A 19,378-nucleotide genomic window follows, 5' to 3' on the forward strand; every position below is an offset into this window, starting at 1 on the left:
TTGCAACAAAAATAGATGAAAAATTTAAAAATAATTTAGATTATATTAACACTATAAATTTTTATAAATGTATTATCATAAATATAAAAAACCATAAATATAAAAATATATATAAAGTATGTATGTGTATATATATATATATATTTATTTATTTATTTATTATACATATTATTATATATTATTTAAGTAAATCATAGAATATGCATAGATATTAATCACAGATAAAGAGAGCATTATATTATGCTAAAAAGATAGAGAACATATACATTAAAAACAGCTTCTAATATTTTCCACTATCGAAAACGTATACACTAAAAATTAATTAATTGCTAATTTTAGTATATAATTTCTTATAAAAAAATTTTAAATTTATATCTCAAAGCTAGAATATAAAAAAAATTTCAAAAAAAAATATATTTACCATATATATATATATATATAAAATAATAATACATATATTATAATAATACATACACTTTTAAATTTTTTTACTTATTTTATTCATATGAAATTTAAAATAATTATGGCAAAAAAATATCAATGGATAATATATAGAAAAAAAATGAGAGATGAAACAATAATCATGCAAAAATTGTTATTCTCTATATTTCTAACATTGAATAAAAATAATTGATAGATTTATTTATATATTATTTATTTAAATAAATGTTGAAATAATATTGCTATAGGTATTTGATAAAATTTATTTTCAGTTTTGTATATTTATTTCTTTTTTAAATCTTCTTTTTTAAAACTATAAATATATATTATTATTTTAGAAAATAATAAGACCACTAATAGTAAATTTTATACGTATATTTTTCATCAATATGAATTATTCGATGACAATTTTCGAAGCTTATATGTTTAGCTTATATATTTTATTTCGACGATGTAATTACATTTCTCTTTTCACTTAAATATACATAAATAAAAATAATGAATTCCACGGTACACAAAACGATGCCCACTTATTTTATTTAATATATTTTAAACATATATGTATATATATATATATACACATTAGCAAATCAGGACTTGATATTATATGTATAAAGCATCTTATTTAATAAAAAAATTTAATTTCGTATAGTCAATTCATGATATCAATGATTATTTATAGAAATAATATCAATAATCAATAATCAATAATAATAATAATAATAATATATAATAAAAATCTAAATTAATTTCGAGTTGTGGATACTAAAATTGAAGAAAAAAGTACATACTATCTAAACAAAAAAAAAAAAAAAAAAAAAAACAAACACAATGCAAAATAAAATTGGAAAATGATGATATATCTATATATTACATACTATATCATGCCCATATATTTTCTATGTAGAAGGAAATTTTTTATCGCCTCGCAAAGCTTAAGCAAACTTGACAAGTGAACTTAAATCTGAATCGCATTAAAGGAGAATTTCGATAAAACCTAATGCGATCATTTATTTGTTCATAGAAATGAAACGAAATATCATTATAATCGTATAAATTTTATAAGTAGCATATTGAATATCCACAAGATAAGTTTTATCGTAACTCTGACCTATGTCATATAACGAATTATTAATATGTACAGTCTCTATGTACCCGCGTTAAGTTATCAGTCTTACGGCTCTCAAGAGGAAATTGTACATTTCTTTTTTTTTTTTTTATATATATTATGTTTCATACGCATGCATTCTTTAATGATCTCTGTTGTAAAGTACAAATATATATATATATGTATATATATTTATATAACTAGACAATAAATCTCAAGATAGTAAAGAATAGATAGAATGAGCATTATATAATAAGTCTTGTACAAGTTTAATCAAATTGAGATGATCACGTGTCGCACATACTTAATAATTAAATTAATCATATTATAATATGATAATTACTTAAATAACACTGTGATGCGTATATAAACATGTATACATTCGTACATTTGCTTTTACAACGGAGAAGCATCAATGCATCAACGCTTTAAAATAAAATTCTCCATTGGATGTTCTCCATTTATTAATATATTAATTTTTTGCCGTAAGTGGAAGCTTAAGCAATGAATACTTCTTAAGCTTATTTACGTTTGTTTGAGTATAACATTATTTTCAATTCTTTTATAGAAGCATTTGATGATTGGATACATGATAGAATTCATTCAATGATCTATAAGAGATAATTTGTTTAAATATTTACGTTATCTCTTAATAGAATTAGTATAATAATCTAAAATTACTAAATATGCTTCCATGAAAGAAGTTTTAATTTTTTTTTTTTTTAACGTGAACGCAATATACACATTGGCAATTAGTTAGAATATGACAGTCGAGTTCTATTGGATGAAATGCGAATTAAACTAGCGCATCATCTCGGTTCGTCGAACTTGTTACATTTTATCTGTTGCTATTTATATACATATATAATATAATAATCGTTCAATAAATATATATATATATGTATAGAAAATTAAAAAAGCTCTAATTGCACTTTGTAGAATATTGTTGAATGTTATATTTTGCTTAAATTAATCCCATTTAATATATCTGTGTAAAATTAATATAATTATATTATATGTAATATATTAAAGAGATTTTTTTTTTTTTTTTTTTTTTTACTTTCTTCTATACTCTTAATATTCAGTCGTTCGAAATATTCTTCCGTGAGTCAATTTTATTAATCAGCAATGAATTCTGTACAATATCTGGAATGAATCAAGTACAAGATATAGTACAATAAGTTAGGAGGACCAATTCTTGAAGGGTTATATTACGATGAAAAAGAAATCATATGTACAGCGAAGAGCAATAATATATAAGTAGATTGTGCTTAGTTTTTCCTTTGCTTCACTGGAATTAGCAAAATATTCGATTAATGAAATAAATATGAAGAAAAACTCGTTTAAATAAACAAAGTGTTGAAAATTACAAAAAGATTTGTTTTTGTTTTTATTATAAAAAGAAAGATGTACTTTATCCTTCTTGGTAACTTATTTGTCGAAGATATCTACTTATAAAAATAAAAAAAAAAAAATGTGTCAATAAAGTTAATATCGAACAGAATGAATTTGTAATCGATTAAACAGTTAAGTACAAAATGGATTTATCGATGAACACTTTCGGCACAAGTTAGATCTACACAATCATACACACTATTTCATAATGACACTTTCTCCTTGTCCATTTTCTTTTTTATATCAAAGGCTTAGAAAATCCAAAATCTTTGATTATCCTCCTATATAAATTATTAATTATGTTTCTATATTATAATCTATTTGTTATAAAAAAAAAAAAAAATTCGGTAGAATCACCGATTTTCCAGAAATCATTTTGTACATATTCGAAATTAAAATTTAAAATTTTAAAATGAATAATAAATATAAAAATTCTCTATATGCCATATAAAAAAATATAGGCAAAAGAATAAATAACTTAAACAAATACAATTAAAATATATTAAATATTCAAAGTGAAAATGAATGACGAAACCTCAGTCACATGACCGAATACAGAATAATAAAAAATAGAATAGAATGATAAAAAAGATTACAATAACGTTAAAAAGAGAAATAAACATCAGAAGAAGAATATATGTTCAAAGAATAACAATCAATTGTTAAGATTTCATGTAATAATGTCTAATAAACACTCTGATTCCATTGTATTGTAAAAGGTGCTATCAAGAATGAAAAAGCTCTTTGACTCTGCAAGGGAGGAAAGTTAACGTCGATACTCAGCAAAAGACAGGCTAAAAGATGATCAACTGGATTATAACAACTTGGAACTTGATCAGGTAATCGCCAGTGGTACTCTTTTCTACCAAAAAAAAAATTTCTAATTGCATTCATTATTCTACAAACTCAATGCCATTCCTTTTTTTTATGATTTCATGATCATCTCACATTAACTCATCATTATGCCATGACTTCCCTACAAAGAAAATCTCGTTTCCTGAATATTTGTCTCTTTGGATGTATAGTTGGGGCTTTAAATGTTTAAAGATTGTACATACGTATTTTTTTTTCTCTTAATATGCACGAGCCAGTCGTACGTAATGCGAATTACATTGGCATGCATGTATATATATATATTCCTTATCATGCGATCATGATTTACTTAGTAATAATAATAGTAATAATAATATAGTCTGTCGATTTGTACTTTGTGGAAAATAGTAAAGAAGAAAGCAAAAAAGAGTATGAATTTCGTAGTTGAATATAAGGTTCATAAAAAAAATTCGTTCAAAAAGTCTGATAAAGAAATTAACGCAGAATAATTCTTCAGACATATGTTTTTCCCAATATCGAAGCATATATAACATGAACATATAATAACGTTGCCTGTCTACTTGTATATTTCCAAACGAATTCTTTTTTTTTTGTTGCTATCACTTGTTGTATTCCATATACTATGTACACATGCAATTATTTTTGATTCTAATTGTAAAAATATTCATAATTTTCTAAAATAGTACATAGAATCAAGAAATAAAATTTTAAATTTAGTTTCCTTTTTCATGATTGAAAAATAAAATCTGCTTGTGATATTATTTTTGTTTATGAATATGCGATTAAATAGTTATAACGCTCTGACATGTGTACACAAAGATAAAATAATATATATATATATAAATAAATAAATATATATACATATACTGTAGATCCATATATGTATATATACAGTGACATTGTACAAAATGTATATGAAATTAAAAATACTTTTTGCAAAGAGAGAATTTTACATGAGTATCGACGTGTTAATTCTTTGAATAATTTGTCGTGCAAAAGACGCAACACGTTATAAGATGTGTAACTCTATAGGTAGTATAATAATTGATTTGTCGAATAATAAAAATTTATCGAACGATAACAATACGGGATAATGTTATTACGATATATAATATTAATATGAATAATATTATGTAACTTTGGCCTCTTTATACAATTATTACTATAAATCATTCCAATAAAAAAAAATAAAATAAAATACAGATAAAGAGACAGTTAGCACCGGTCAGAAAAAAAAAAGTTATTCTCTGAATCAAAGAAATAACGGACTTTTCTCTCTTTTCAATAATTACGTTCTTATATGTGTTCTATATGATAACGATTTAAAACTTAGAGTTAACTTAGAAACTTTTTTACACTAGCAGAAATTATTATTTTTCCAGTTATAGTTATTTTTCTATTTTAAGTGGTTACGATTGAAACATTTTAATTGACATCTAAACTTTTGTATAAAATAATATTATTTAAAAAAAGAAATAAAAAATAAAAAAAAAATAGCGATCCAAAAAATATTATGTTATACTTTACACTTACAAAAATTACAACATTAAATTGTAATAATTATTCCATTCGAAACCACATACGGCATACTTTTAATTCTGTCTTTCATTTCATATAATTGATTATTTTCTGAGCTTTGTTTTAATCTGCGTTACTTATTTAAGATCCCTTGGCCCATCCCATTAAAAAAAATCCTACTAACACAATTACACAAGTTTGTACGTTGAAAAGAAACAAAAAAAGAAGTACAGAGAAATAGAGAAGAAGAAAAAGGATATGTGGAAAAGAAGATAATATTAAGAAAGAAAAAAGAGGAACGGACAAGACCAGCGAGATTTGGTCAATTCGAAGGTGGAAATTTATCTTAATGGACATCTTCAGCTATTGACAGCTGACAAGTTTCAGAAAAGAGGAAGAGGAGAGAAGGAAGACGATGAACGAGAAGAATGTATGATGACCAAATTGGTAGAAAGTCTGGAAAAGCTTCAGAACAAACATCCGTCCAATCCAGATCCATGACCTTTAGTATATTTGTTTGTATATTGTCTCTCTTACACGGTTATTATGTGTTCCTATACATTGTATATGTCTGTTCTGCACGTTGCAATCTGAAACGAAAGAAATAAGAACTGTAGTCACTGTGGGCTTTATAATGAATTGTTTAACACGCCAAGTAGTGTGAAGGTTACCGCTATGGTTAGTCTACGATACTTGATAAATGTTATTTTAGCTTTTGATAATATTTTTTACTCGAAAAATTTGATAAGAAATATATTTTTTGACGTACATTTGTATACATTTAATATTTACATCTCGAATTTATTTTTAGAATTTTTCTAAATCTATATATTTATGTATTTTGTTTATTTTATATGCAAATATTTTTATTTATTTTGTTTACTATATACATAAATTATCAATGATGTAATTAAGTCGTACTATCATAAAATTATATTTTTATCGACATATTTTTATCACTTCTGACCGATAAATAATAAATTATGCTTAATTACTTGTAATTTTTCAAATAACTTAATCAATAATTATCATTATCTAATCCAAATATTTTTATTTATCTAATAATATATAATAAATAATAATATTGATAACAACTTTCACAGATAAAATACTTTTCTCTATTAGTTAGAATTAATTTTCGATTGAATAAAAAATATATAGTTTTGAAAATATGATTACAACGAACAATAATTCGACCGATTTAGTGTCAAGATTATCTAGCCAACCCACACGTCTAGACGTCTTAAAATTTTTACAGTTTACAAAAGAAGTTTACAAAACGTGTTATGGTATAACTATATGCAATGTGAGGCGATATATGTATATGATCCTGTGCCACCTTTTAACCACGCCTTAACTGGACGTACATACCGGTTTTATACATATAAGATCGCTTTATATTGTATACATATATATAAAAAAATGTAAGTCTTTGATACTTAAAAAAATGTGTGTTAAAAATGTCTCAAATACTCAATTAATTGTTAAGAAATCGTAACGAATAATTTAACATTTAAAAAAAAATAATCTTTTCAAAGTTGAAGGAAAATTTTTACTGATTCATCGTCGTTAAAATAGATTTTTAAGGAACACGTGTTTTTGCTTGATGAACCTTGAACTAATTTTTCTTTTATAGCCTTTTTTTTTTTTAATCCGTGGACTAATTTTATTTATAACTATTTTAATTACTTCGCACAAAACTGTAAGAATTTTTATATTTATCGTTCGATGATTCGTTACCAATCATAACTTTCGAAAGACTAATTGTGACATGGATGATATAAATCGATTTAATTGCGACACAAACTAGGTTAATAACGTAAACTATTTTGTAAGTTTTTTTTTTTTTTTTAGAAATTTCTAATTAATATAAATTGTACAATTCAATATATTGTTCATGTTTATACTTAATCTAATTCAAAGCTTGAACATGAATCAGGAAAGTATTAAGTATAAACTACTTTATGCTAATATGTACGTAGAATGAAATCACATTTGTCAGTCTGCTGGCAGTAGGCCAAGGTTTCGGTTACTTATTCTTTTGGCCATGAAATCATTGCAATTTATAAATCACATAGGTCATTCTAAAATTATATATTGTTATTTTTAAGATTTAGAAAATGTATATATAAATATAAAGACGATTCTAAGATAAGTATCGTTAAAACATTATTTAAAAAATATATTAATATTTTTTTTTATGAAATCTGCATTATCAAATAAACTTGAAAACTAAGCTTTATCGTATTTACTTTATAATTTCAATATCTATTTAACCGTAACCGTAAACGCATAAAAATAAAGCAAATTAACATTTGATCATATGATTATGATGAAAGAAACAAATATAATCATATTTTTAAATTATTGCGATGTAAGTACGGTAAATTTGTTGATAATAATATCTTTAATTGAATTCGCGTGACCTGAAAGAAGTTCATTCGCACTCAACAGAGGCAAGTGTCCGCTTGTGGAACTTGCGACATAAAGGTGCTCTCACAAAAACCAGTTTAAAATCATTGTATCGAGGGGTAAATTTTAAATTCTTTTTTTAAAAAAAATATATCTATTCAAATATACATATACAAAATGTCAATCTATAAAGATATTTATAATTTAATACGTAAAGTGATTGAAATATAAATATATTGCAATTCGTATCTTATTTTTTGTTTTTAACAAATAATAATTCATGTTCCTCCTATTAATTAAAATTGAGAAAAAATTAAGATAAATTTTCTAACGCAAGTTTTCTAATATAAGTATAAAAATTTAATCCAATTGTGAAACTAGCATAACAAATGAAAAGGAGTGAAAAAGAAACGAAGATGAAGAAACAAATATATCTTGTCAGGCGCGGTAACAACCTTTAGTTAAGGCGATTAGAGTCAGGCGACTCGTTGGTCGCGGTTGTTATCGTCGCACCACGCCAGATTGTTATTTATAGAGAGAAAGTTTAAACGTGCGTGTGAGGATGGAGAAAAGATATATGTTGTGACATGGTTATTTTTCGCAAATTTTCAAGGCGATTTAAGCTTTAGAAAGGATCTGCGCAACGTTATTCACGACTCGAATCACAAGATTATGCTGATTGGCATCGGTGACATTGTCGGTCCTTTACCTTTCCTGCGATTCTTTTTTGAAAATTTCATGCACAAGGACGCTCTTTTAAAAATATTTATACGGCCAATGTTATACAGCAATGTTATAAACTTATGCTATAATATTGAACTTTACGATATTATCTAATAAACTGTTAATCAATTTTATTTATTCTTATAATCTTCAATACTCTCTTCTAATCATAAATAAATTCCAAGTTTGTGGAATTGAATTCTATTTTTAATCTTCATTACCTATTGAAGATTATTAATAAGAAATATCACTCGCAATAAGAAGAGACATAATAAAATGTAACGCAAAACTCGTTAGAGCGAATTCAGGATTGCTTATGTATGTATAATAAGTTGTATTATACGTGCAACAAGATCAACTTACCATAAATGTAACGCGACTAGTGCCTCCTTTCTCGCCTGTTCCGCGCTATCGACTTCTGATTATGTCTCTCTTTCTTCCGTTCAATAAGCATGTCCTTTTATAATTTGAACTTAATCACAGTCCATCGCTTCCCTTCTATCGTCATTGCTCTCTTCTGCGTTCCCTTGATCTTGATGTCCATACACTTGTACGCTATCGCGTATAAATATTACACGACAATGTTTTCGACAATCTTATGCATGCCGTCGCGTAGATATATTGCCACCTCGTCCCGCATAGTCTACTATCTTGTGATCGTTAAACCAAATAGACTGGAAGAATTCGTACGACATTCGTACATCGTTTGTGACCAGTGACGAAGATTCACCAGTATGGAGCATCATTCGCAAGATGCTGCCAGGATGCGAACTCGCTCCACGTGCGTACGTTCGCTTTGGTCGCATCTGTGATTCGTGGTATACTGTCTCGATTATTATTCTTCGAAAAGCCATCGCACGTTGTCAGAATATCGTATCGTTTGGGTGGTGCTCGTGGCTGCAACGTGAAAAATTAATACATTTCAGATTATTATGTTCATTTATTGTATATCAATAAGATGAAATTGAAATAAAGAAACAAAAGAGAGTAATAATAGAACAACATAGGTTATAAGATCTCAATAATCTTCTCAGCAAGTAGATTAATAAGATATAAGGTATAAAATAAAATATAAAGATGAAAACTACAAACTGGCATACAAAACACTGTTGAGAAAAAAAATATTATTTTAGATTTTTAAATATAGAAAATTAACGTGATACCTCTAACTTTTTTCTAACGATAAAATTCTTTCCCTCGTTGTTGTCCCAATATTCTTTTCCATCGGTTCGATATCGTACACAGAATTCTATCACATTTGACTTCAATGGTAAAGTTAATCGAAAGCGGAAGGTATCGTAAAGGATCAGGGCCGGAGAGCCCGGTTGTTCGACATAAGTGCAATGAACGTCCTCGTGTGTCTTCCAAGAATCGTTGCTCACCCTGACCACGACTTCCTTGTCATACGCCAGATTACGTACCTTGATGGTACCTACTAGACACTGTTCCGACTCTTTCACTATCACGTTTTCCAAGCTGACATTCTCCTGATCAAGTTTCTGACGGAAGGCTAAATAATCGCTCGCCGGTTGAGGGAAAGTTACTTGCCAAGGTGACACGAGCTCTATGGATTGTTCATTCTCAATTTTCGAATTTAAAAGCCGCCCTGTTAATCCGGCCAAGTAAGCTGTGCTCCACAAAGGTGGTACGTTACTAGGCTCCGACATCACACGTACCTGTAAATAAAAAAAAGCAAAGTCAGTATAAAATATATCTTATTTTGTTATATCGATTACAAAATTAAACTGAAAAAAATAATAACATAAAATGGAAAACAATTTAATTTATAACAATTTAATAATTACGTAAAATCCAATAAAAATTCTCTGTTGCAAGCAGGATCATTTTATTTTCTTTCACAATTAAGAATTAAGATTAATAATGAATACCTGAGTAAGAGGACGGCCACGATCATCGGCAAACACCACTCTTTTCTTCTGTTTATTACTACCATCATTACTGTTTCGAATGTTGTTTATAGCCAAGGAACCAGATGACAGGCATGGCCTTATTCTGGGTGGTACCGACCTGCTTGTAATCGTCGGTGCCGTTACCACCAAGGGACTGTATAACAGCGAGCTATACACTGGGGGACTATGCCCCAGAAGCAATTCAGCTGGTATCGCTATGGAACACATTTAGATCTGGAAAAAAATTATTTTTAATTTTGTAAAATACTGTTTCCACTTGATTTAATATTACCATTAAATTTTATTACTTCACTGTTAACACATTTTACGTTGTAAGAAAATTTAACGTTCTAATTTTACATTGCATTACAAGAATTCATTAAATTCTTATTTTATTTAAATAAAATAAAAATATCTTTCTTTTAATTAATAAAAATGAAATGATATAAAGATATAGAATTGTATTCTATTTTTAACATTGATCTTTCTTGTAATAAAATCTTTATACAAAATTATACTTTATCAATATTAATATGAATCTTTTAAAACAATATTTATAAACAAATTATATAATTGATTATTATATATAAAAAATTATATAATTATTCAAATTATTAAAATCATGTGTCAGAATGTTTTTTGTTTACGAATTGGACAAAAGAATTCAATTTCATATCGCTTAAGAGATCTTTTAAGAATCGCTATGAGGAAATAGGAATTCGCATTGCACGAATGATTCAAGCGTCAAATAAGTGAGGAACATGCGTCAATCACTGCCAAAAATTTCGTCAACAATATTACAAGACCGTTAGGATCACGTCGTTAGATCACGTGAATCATTCTTCAGGCCAAGATATGGTTAAGTCCGAAATTACTTGAGATTCGATAAACATTAGCAGATATATATATATATATATAGAATGAAGAGAAGAAGAAAGAGAACTAATTACATATCCATCTATCTATCTCAATAAAATTTTATCTGCTTTTTTGTAATAATTCAATTTATTGACCGACTTGGGAATAAGTTTCTCTCAATAAAGAAAAAGTTATCGTAAAATAGAATATATAATAATTGTTTTTTCAATAACTTACGTCGCTAATTAATTAAACTCTTCTTGATTACGTTAAGACAAATGTTGAATTATTTATTATTGATTATTATTATTTTTAATAAAACGATGAAATGCTTAGTTCGTTGTTATTCCAAAGAATAGTACAGACTGAAAATTTTGTACAACTCTATCACAGTGAAGTGTCTTGTATGACAGGATAGGTGCGTGTGGTCATGTTACCCTGGAGTGGAATTACTACTTTAAATGTGGCAATAGTCTCTTCTCTTGTCCCCCGAGACTTGCTTGCGAACCAGACTCAGCATGTACCAGACCGGAACCAAGCATATCATGAATCAGATATTTTGAGTTTCAGATATTTCTATTTATTGCGAGACATTTATCATTTCTATTTTTTAATAGATTTTCTCTATCAATATTTACAATAATAATTATTGCATTCTTTAGAAAAAAATCAAGATATCTTCTTTCCTCTTTGAGTAAATTTAATTTGTAATAGTAATATTTTAAGAAATTATTATTTCTTTTTACATTATTTTTTTTTATAAAAAAAAAAATTGGTTTTATTTAAAAAGAATCGTATTAAACGTAATAGTAGTATGTAATGTTCGTCATAAAAAACAAAAGGTCGAGGTTAAAATAATTGCTCTTGAACATTGTTTATCATTATGAGAACGAAGTGTCAGGGTCAAGCTATATAATCTGAAAAAAAAGGAAGAGGAAAAAGTGGCAAATGCTTATCTCATTTATTATATGGTCCATGATAATACTTTCAACTTACTGTCACGTTCACAAAACTTGTAATACTCGTATTAAATCGATCTTTATATATATATATATATATATATATATATATATATATCTTTTATTTATGTTGATATAAGATTATCTCATTTAGTTTTACGAATCCATCGTAAAGAAAAAAAAATATATTCGCAATGTTTAAATAATAAAATTTTCCAGTTGTTATTGCGTGTCCAATTTCTGCAAGTTGTTGCAAAATAACTGTTGCCCAGTCGATAATGCATTGATTTGAAAAAAAAAAAAAAAATTGATTCACGAGTTGTTCACGATTAAGTTAGGTTTATATTAGATATGAAATTTTCCATGTCTAAAATTAGTATATATCATATAATTTGTTCTTTCGATATGATAAAACTCATTATTATAAGTATTATTAAATATATAATCATTTCGTATTAAATTTTATATAAAGTACATTACATTATATTAAAAAAGATTTATATTCAAAAATTTAAGTAACTTCAAATATTTCGAAATAACAATTTATTATAATATATATATATATATATATATATATAAAATATACTTGAATTTTAATAAATCTTTATTCGAATTAAATAAATATGTACGTATAAATTTTATCACACTTTTAAGGAAAATAATTAAAATGACTATTCTGCGTTTTTTTAATTTGCATGACATAACCTACATGGAAATATGTATAATGATATTAATTTTTTAATACAAAATCATCATTCTTACTGATAAACTTGTCTTGTGTTTTTTTTAATATCATGGCGCCGCTATTCTTAAAAGCTATTGATAAATATAAAGAAATAAATATTCTCGCAAATTTGTAACGTGATCTCTTTTAACCAATAAGAAAAGAATCCATAAAAGAGCGCATTAGGTGAATGACCCGTTATTTGATGAAAAAACTAATAAAACTCTTCTTGTTTGATTATCGATTTGTCAATAATATAATATTTACAATCGTAGAATTATCACGTGTCTAAATGCGTAGAATCATATATAAGAAACAATATGATGTAATAATTGCGTAAAGTAATTTTTATTCTCGCGCAAACGCGAAATATCATACGAGGAGAAAATATATAAAAAATAGTAGCTTGTATATTGAATTGATAAAAAAATAAAAAAAACTATATATTTTTGTGGATCGTAATGACAATAAAAAATACACATTTAATTAGATAAATCTTAGACACGCATGAGACAATGCATTATGTCATCATTATGTATTTCATAATTTTTTGTTGAAATTTTATAATAAGCTATGATGAATCATTTCGAGATATTACGCGATCAAGATAATAATGCCAAATAGTTTTTTAATCTAATCCAAATAATTTTTTAATTTGACTTAGATTTCGATTATCAATATTGCGTATATATGGTAATTTGGAATGCCTAATTAAACAACACTTAAAAGGTCAAAAGTAAATCATTAGCAAATTTGGACGAATGGTTTTGTAATGAATAAGCATGTTCACGTTTCGTGACTCGAGAAGGAAATGTGCGCAGTCGTCGTACTATTTTGGACGGTACTGTGATTAAAATTAGCGTGGCGCATCTTCAAAACGCTACATACACCTAGATGCGTTACGCCCTTGGAGTAAAGCCAATTGTCTGATTTCTATGATATACGACTTTAGCATGATTTCTTGGGAACGAATGGATAACTAATTTTATCTAATACATATTGAAGGAAAGGAAAAAATTCTATTGACTCTTTGAAATTGGTTTATCGACCTGTGCTACATGATAAATAAGACGAGTCATGTGTAAATAACGCCGTCTTTCTAACCTCTAATTCTCGAATGGAAAAATGTGTACAAGACCCATGCTAAATATATGTGTGTCTACAAACGGTATTAACTTATGACATTTAGCTATCGATTGACGATTGTTTAAAATAACTCTCTGCTAAATTGAAAGATAACCTGATCTATTCTGTTTATTTAATACTTAATTTCATAAAAATTTGAAAAGTTATTAACGTAAATATTATTAAATTAAATATATACTATAATGCATTTGATCTAAAATGCAATATATATGTGTGACATTTTAATCGCATTTCTCTAATTTCAAATAAAAAATTTGTTTACTAACAAATTTTTTTTTAAAATTGATGATTTCAATAATATAAATTATTATTGAAATAAGCGAAGAACCACTGTAAAAGATAGATAAGATGCATTATTTCTCAGTCATTAACATTGATAAAATATTATTTTTAATCCATGTTGAGAGCGATTATAGAAAATTTATATTGAACAGACATTATCATATAAATGTCGTGACAAAAAGTAATATATTATTTCAATACGATTGTTTCAATTATGATGAAATTCACTTCTATTGTTAATTACTATTAATCGCAGCTGATAAGGAAAGATCATGGGTTATTGGGAGTCACGTGTGGAATTAGACTACGACTAATCCGATAAAGTTGGGAAATGTACAAGTCCTTGACTCTTTGAGCCATAAAAATTCCAAAAAATTATGATTAGATTGAAAACTTCATTAATTAATAATTTCTATGTAATTAATCAAAATATAATTATTTAATTACAAAGATAAACAATGTATAATAATGTATATAACATGCAATTTATAAAAATAAATAAAAAAAAAATATTTATTTGAAATTGAAGTTGAAAATAACTTGAGACTTTAATTTATAATGAGATATTTAATTGATTATTGAAATAAAAATTATATATATTATATTTGTTGCAATATTTTCTTATTTTTATTTATTTGTCTGCAACGAATCAATGCTCACCAGATATTAATTTGGATTAATTTTTATTTTTAATTAATTAAAAACCATTAATTAACCCATGTATTTAATTAATCTTCACGTACAAACATTTATCCCAGCCTGGAAACTATGTTAATATCATCAACCATTACATTAACGTAAAGTAATATAGTGATAACAACAGAAAGAGTTGAATAAATTATTTATATCGACACAACTTGCTTTAACATTTTGTTTGAATAATATATCGATGATAATTATGCAAATTGTATCATTACATAATAGATCGATAACTTAAGACTTGAATGTGAGTAAAAAATATATAATTATAGCTAGGATGATATAGAGAAAAAAAATGTTATGTATTATGCTTTAAAATTTTAATGAAGCAAATAAGACTTAATATATCTAATGAAATGATGATTACTTGCCAAGATATTAAATTTTAAAACTAATTATTAGTATAAATTTAATATATCTTTCATTATTATTTCTTGCTCGTATAATTTTTTTTATATAAAAGATTTTAATAAAAAGAAAAATACTATTCTTGAAATACTATTTCTTAAAATAAATTTTTTGATGAAATTCTACAATATATTGCATATTGCAAACAATTGATTTTGTATAAAAATATATAAAAATTCGATTGAAAAAAAAATTTCTGTAACCGGATCTTTTGCGAATATATGATTTAAGTAGGAGAGAAAAAGAAAGAATCAAAAACAATATATACAAAATAATATATAGAAATCGGTTGGCGAAATTTGAATATCTTCTTTTTATAGCATCAGTTTCTATCACGTGCATGTCATTAAAGAACAGCCTTGAGAAATATGTGCTAATCTTATTCATCCTTGGGCAACTTTTATTAAAAAAAAAATCACAATAAATCATTAAATCTAATAAGAAGACAACCGATAGACAAGATAATGAAACATAATATTAATATTATATCTAATCTAATGTTAATAATTGAGAAATAATTTAAAAAAAATAAATTAATTCTCTATGAATAATAAATATAAAAATTAATCAAATAATTAAAATAATTAAATCATATAATTTTTATATTTTATCATATGTATATCTATATATAAAACAGCTACATATCTAAGAAATTTTTGAAAATTTTATCAAATGATCCATCAATTAATCCAGTACAATCTATTGTCTGAGATCATAAAAATTTTTGAAAATCAATTTTTCATTAATCAGAGACGGCATTGAGATCGCCACTGAGATCCTCTGTCTCTTATCGCGTCGTGTTTCTGATTCGAAGCGGGCCGATAACCGATATATCCTTGCTGTCTATATATCCTCAAGCGCGGAATCTTACCGAACAAAGTTTAATCTCCGAAACCATAAAGAATAGATATGCGAGATACTTTTCTATACCAAATATAAAAAAAACAAAAAAATTGTATGTGCTTGATATTGCAAGAAATCTTTGCACAAAATATTGAATATTGAATTGTACTGCATTTGCAAAGAAAATGTTTAAAATTTTTGAATTTCGAAATATTTAAATATTCGATATTTTTTTAAGAGAAATGCCAACGAGAATTCATTCGATAAAATAAATATCGTTTGTTTTAATCCTATAAGTTATACTCTTTCAATATAAAAATAATACACATGATGTTTAAGATATTATTATATTAGAATTTGACTAAATATATGTATGAAACAGTGTAATTCTAAATTTATACATCTGATAAGGTCACGCCATATTTAGAATATAATTACTTTGAGAAATTGAGATTTCTACTTGGGCAGAGATAGTCTTCCAACGTTTGATTTATATGTAGAACAATAAACCACAAAAAACTAATACATCAATATTGATGCATAAATAATATATATGTAAATAAGTATCTTTATGTACAATTTAATATTTCTTGTGAGAGATTTTAATTTTTTCATTTTTAAAATAAATTTCAATAAAATAAATTTAAAAATTTAAAAATATTGAGTAAAAAATATTAAATAACAATATTGATCATTTGAAAACATATTATACTTTATATATAATTATTAAATATGCTAAAGAGAACATAGAATTGATAGTATAGTAGCATTTACAAAGCACATGTTAACCTGGCTAAAAATGAATTCTATGTTTTTAAAAAGACCAAGAGTTATATAAGTCACTAAGAGGGCGACAAACTCTATCGCACATTTACCGCAATGCATGTTATTCCCTTCAAATTTATCAACTGTACAAATATATAATTTTTAACATTTTTAAAAATTTTATATTAATTTAGAAAAAATTTGCATAAAGCTTATATTCGATATAATAAATTTTATAAGAATGGTAATACAAATTTTGATATATTATTTTAAATTATCGAATGGATTTTAAATTGAAATAATTATGATACATATTATTATGTACAGCATTTACATAAATATCCATAAAGAATGTACTATATGTAATGGATGTAAATTGCAACATTTTCTCTGTACTTTCTCCGGAAGTATATAGTGTCGCTGTATATGCGTGGGAATAATACGTGTAAACAATTCGTCTTATGTTCATACAACTGTTCCCCAGGTAGGCGTTTAAAAAGAGACGAGTGACCGGAAAACACAAGAAGATAAGTACTTGATAGGGAGCACTAAGTATACGTGCGTAAAAACAAATAAATTGCATTTTAAAAAGGCAGTTAAGCCGGTTATAGAAGAAATCGGCTAAAATCTGAAATGCAAAATTTGTGAATCATGCTACTTATTGTGAATCACTAATCTTATATTGTGTATTGTTCAAAAATTCTATTTAATAAGTTGGAATAATTGAATTTTTTAATCCTTAAAAAATTAATAAAAACAGAATCTAGTTAGAATTATATATTTTTATTTATAAAAAACATTCAAAATAATTAACTTCAAATGATATGGATTAAAAATATAGTTGTAATCAGTAAAACGAACAAAAAAAAAAAACTATGGAAGGAATCACGAACAATATTTATTTATTATTTCCGTTGTCATGAGGTCAGGAACTAACTAATCGGTCTTTCTGTTTCGCATCATTCAAAACGTTTGAGATTAAATAATAAATGTTGCTAATAATGCTCTTTCCGGTCACAAGCGCTAATCAATCGCGTTAATTTCTTTTCTTTATTATTCGATAAAAGCATTTCTTTGAAACGCAATCCAACAAGCTTTCTGGAGCTTTCGTTTTCCTTGGTATATGCAAAAATCATTTTTTAGGTCGATTATCTCACTCATGTGTTTCCATCAAATAGTATACATATATAACATGCATATATATTCATTTCTCATAATTAAGAAATAAATGTAGAACGATACATCGCGTGATGCATGCATGAGATGATAATACTATTCGACTATTAAACTTTTTTCTAGTGAATTTGTTACATATTATTTATGATTGTTATCTTATAATTTGTTTGTAAACAAAGTTTTCTGTGAATAATAAGTTATTTCTATTAATATAAAAGAACATAATTATAAATAAATTTTATCTAAATTTTATAATAATATCTTATAATGAGCAATCACTTGTGTAATCCTACACGCTTATATTATATAAGAAATCGTTGTCAATGCGCAGTCGAATGTTTTTATTCTCATGTGGCATCGACCGCAATACGAATCAATTAATTGCGCACGTTGCACAAATAGAATTGGAATGTATTGTAACATTTAATATATTTTTTTTTAAATAGCGATAAAAAATGAATTAACATAATTAATGTTTATCTCAAGTTATATATATTAAGTAAGAAAAATATTAATACTCACATCTTTTTTTTGAACTGGAGAACTGTTCCACCAAAAAGTGGAATAAAACAAAAAGACCAGATTTTCTTCTTGTTAGGAATGACGAGCCTTTATGCACACACGTTCTTTTTTTTTATGAACGCGCACAATCTTCTACATATACTTTTTGTCACGTTTTTCGTTTAGTTTTTGAAATCTTCAATAGAAAGATCTTTAAAACTTATATTTGATAAATCTCTTTAAGATATTTAAAATAAGCACATAATACGTAATACGGTAGATTTTCTCGTCTACCTAATATTTTGTTTCTTCGAATTCAAACTAATTTCCAAAAGTTGAAATAAAGTAAAATAAAACAAAATGAACGAATGGAGTAAATTATTACCGGTATATAAACGATAAGACGGACGGCAGTATTCACGTGGCGAAAACGAAGCAATGCATCGTTTGTGCCAATCTCTTAAAATGTCACGAATTTTTAGTCATTTTTTTTTTTATTTGTTAAGTTACACTTACGGATTTATTTACCGTAGAATTTATTAAACGCAAGAATATATTGGAGGTGGATACTTGCTCGTTAACGCGAATTATGCGATCTAACCTCCTACACTTTCTGATTGCGTCTGAAAGCACCGGCGTGAGTGTCATCCAACAGCACATCGTCGACAAGCCGGTA

The 19,378-nt window shown here is 26.1% G+C and overlaps 1 protein-coding gene across 1 annotated transcript; it reads right to left on the reverse strand.

The window, feature by feature from the left end:
• Positions 1–1,646: 1,646 nt before the first annotated feature.
• Positions 1,647–19,350, reverse strand: LOC724295 (protein phosphatase 1 regulatory subunit 3C-B). The gene is made up of 5 exons (XM_026445641.1): positions 18,724–19,350; positions 10,321–10,575; positions 9,595–10,107; positions 8,795–9,328; positions 1,647–5,886 (listed from the first exon to the last, which is right to left on the reverse strand). Exons 2-4 carry the CDS (start codon positions 10,567–10,569, stop codon positions 9,158–9,160), a joined length of 933 nt encoding a protein of 310 aa, XP_026301426.1. The 5' UTR covers positions 10,570–10,575; positions 18,724–19,350; the 3' UTR covers positions 1,647–5,886; positions 8,795–9,157.
• Between the last annotated feature and the right edge of the window lie 28 nt (positions 19,351–19,378).

The sequence above is a fragment of the Apis mellifera genome, linkage group LG15 (assembly GCF_003254395.2).
Source record: "Apis mellifera strain DH4 linkage group LG15, Amel_HAv3.1, whole genome shotgun sequence".
Taxonomy (NCBI): Eukaryota; Metazoa; Arthropoda; class Insecta; order Hymenoptera; family Apidae; genus Apis; species Apis mellifera.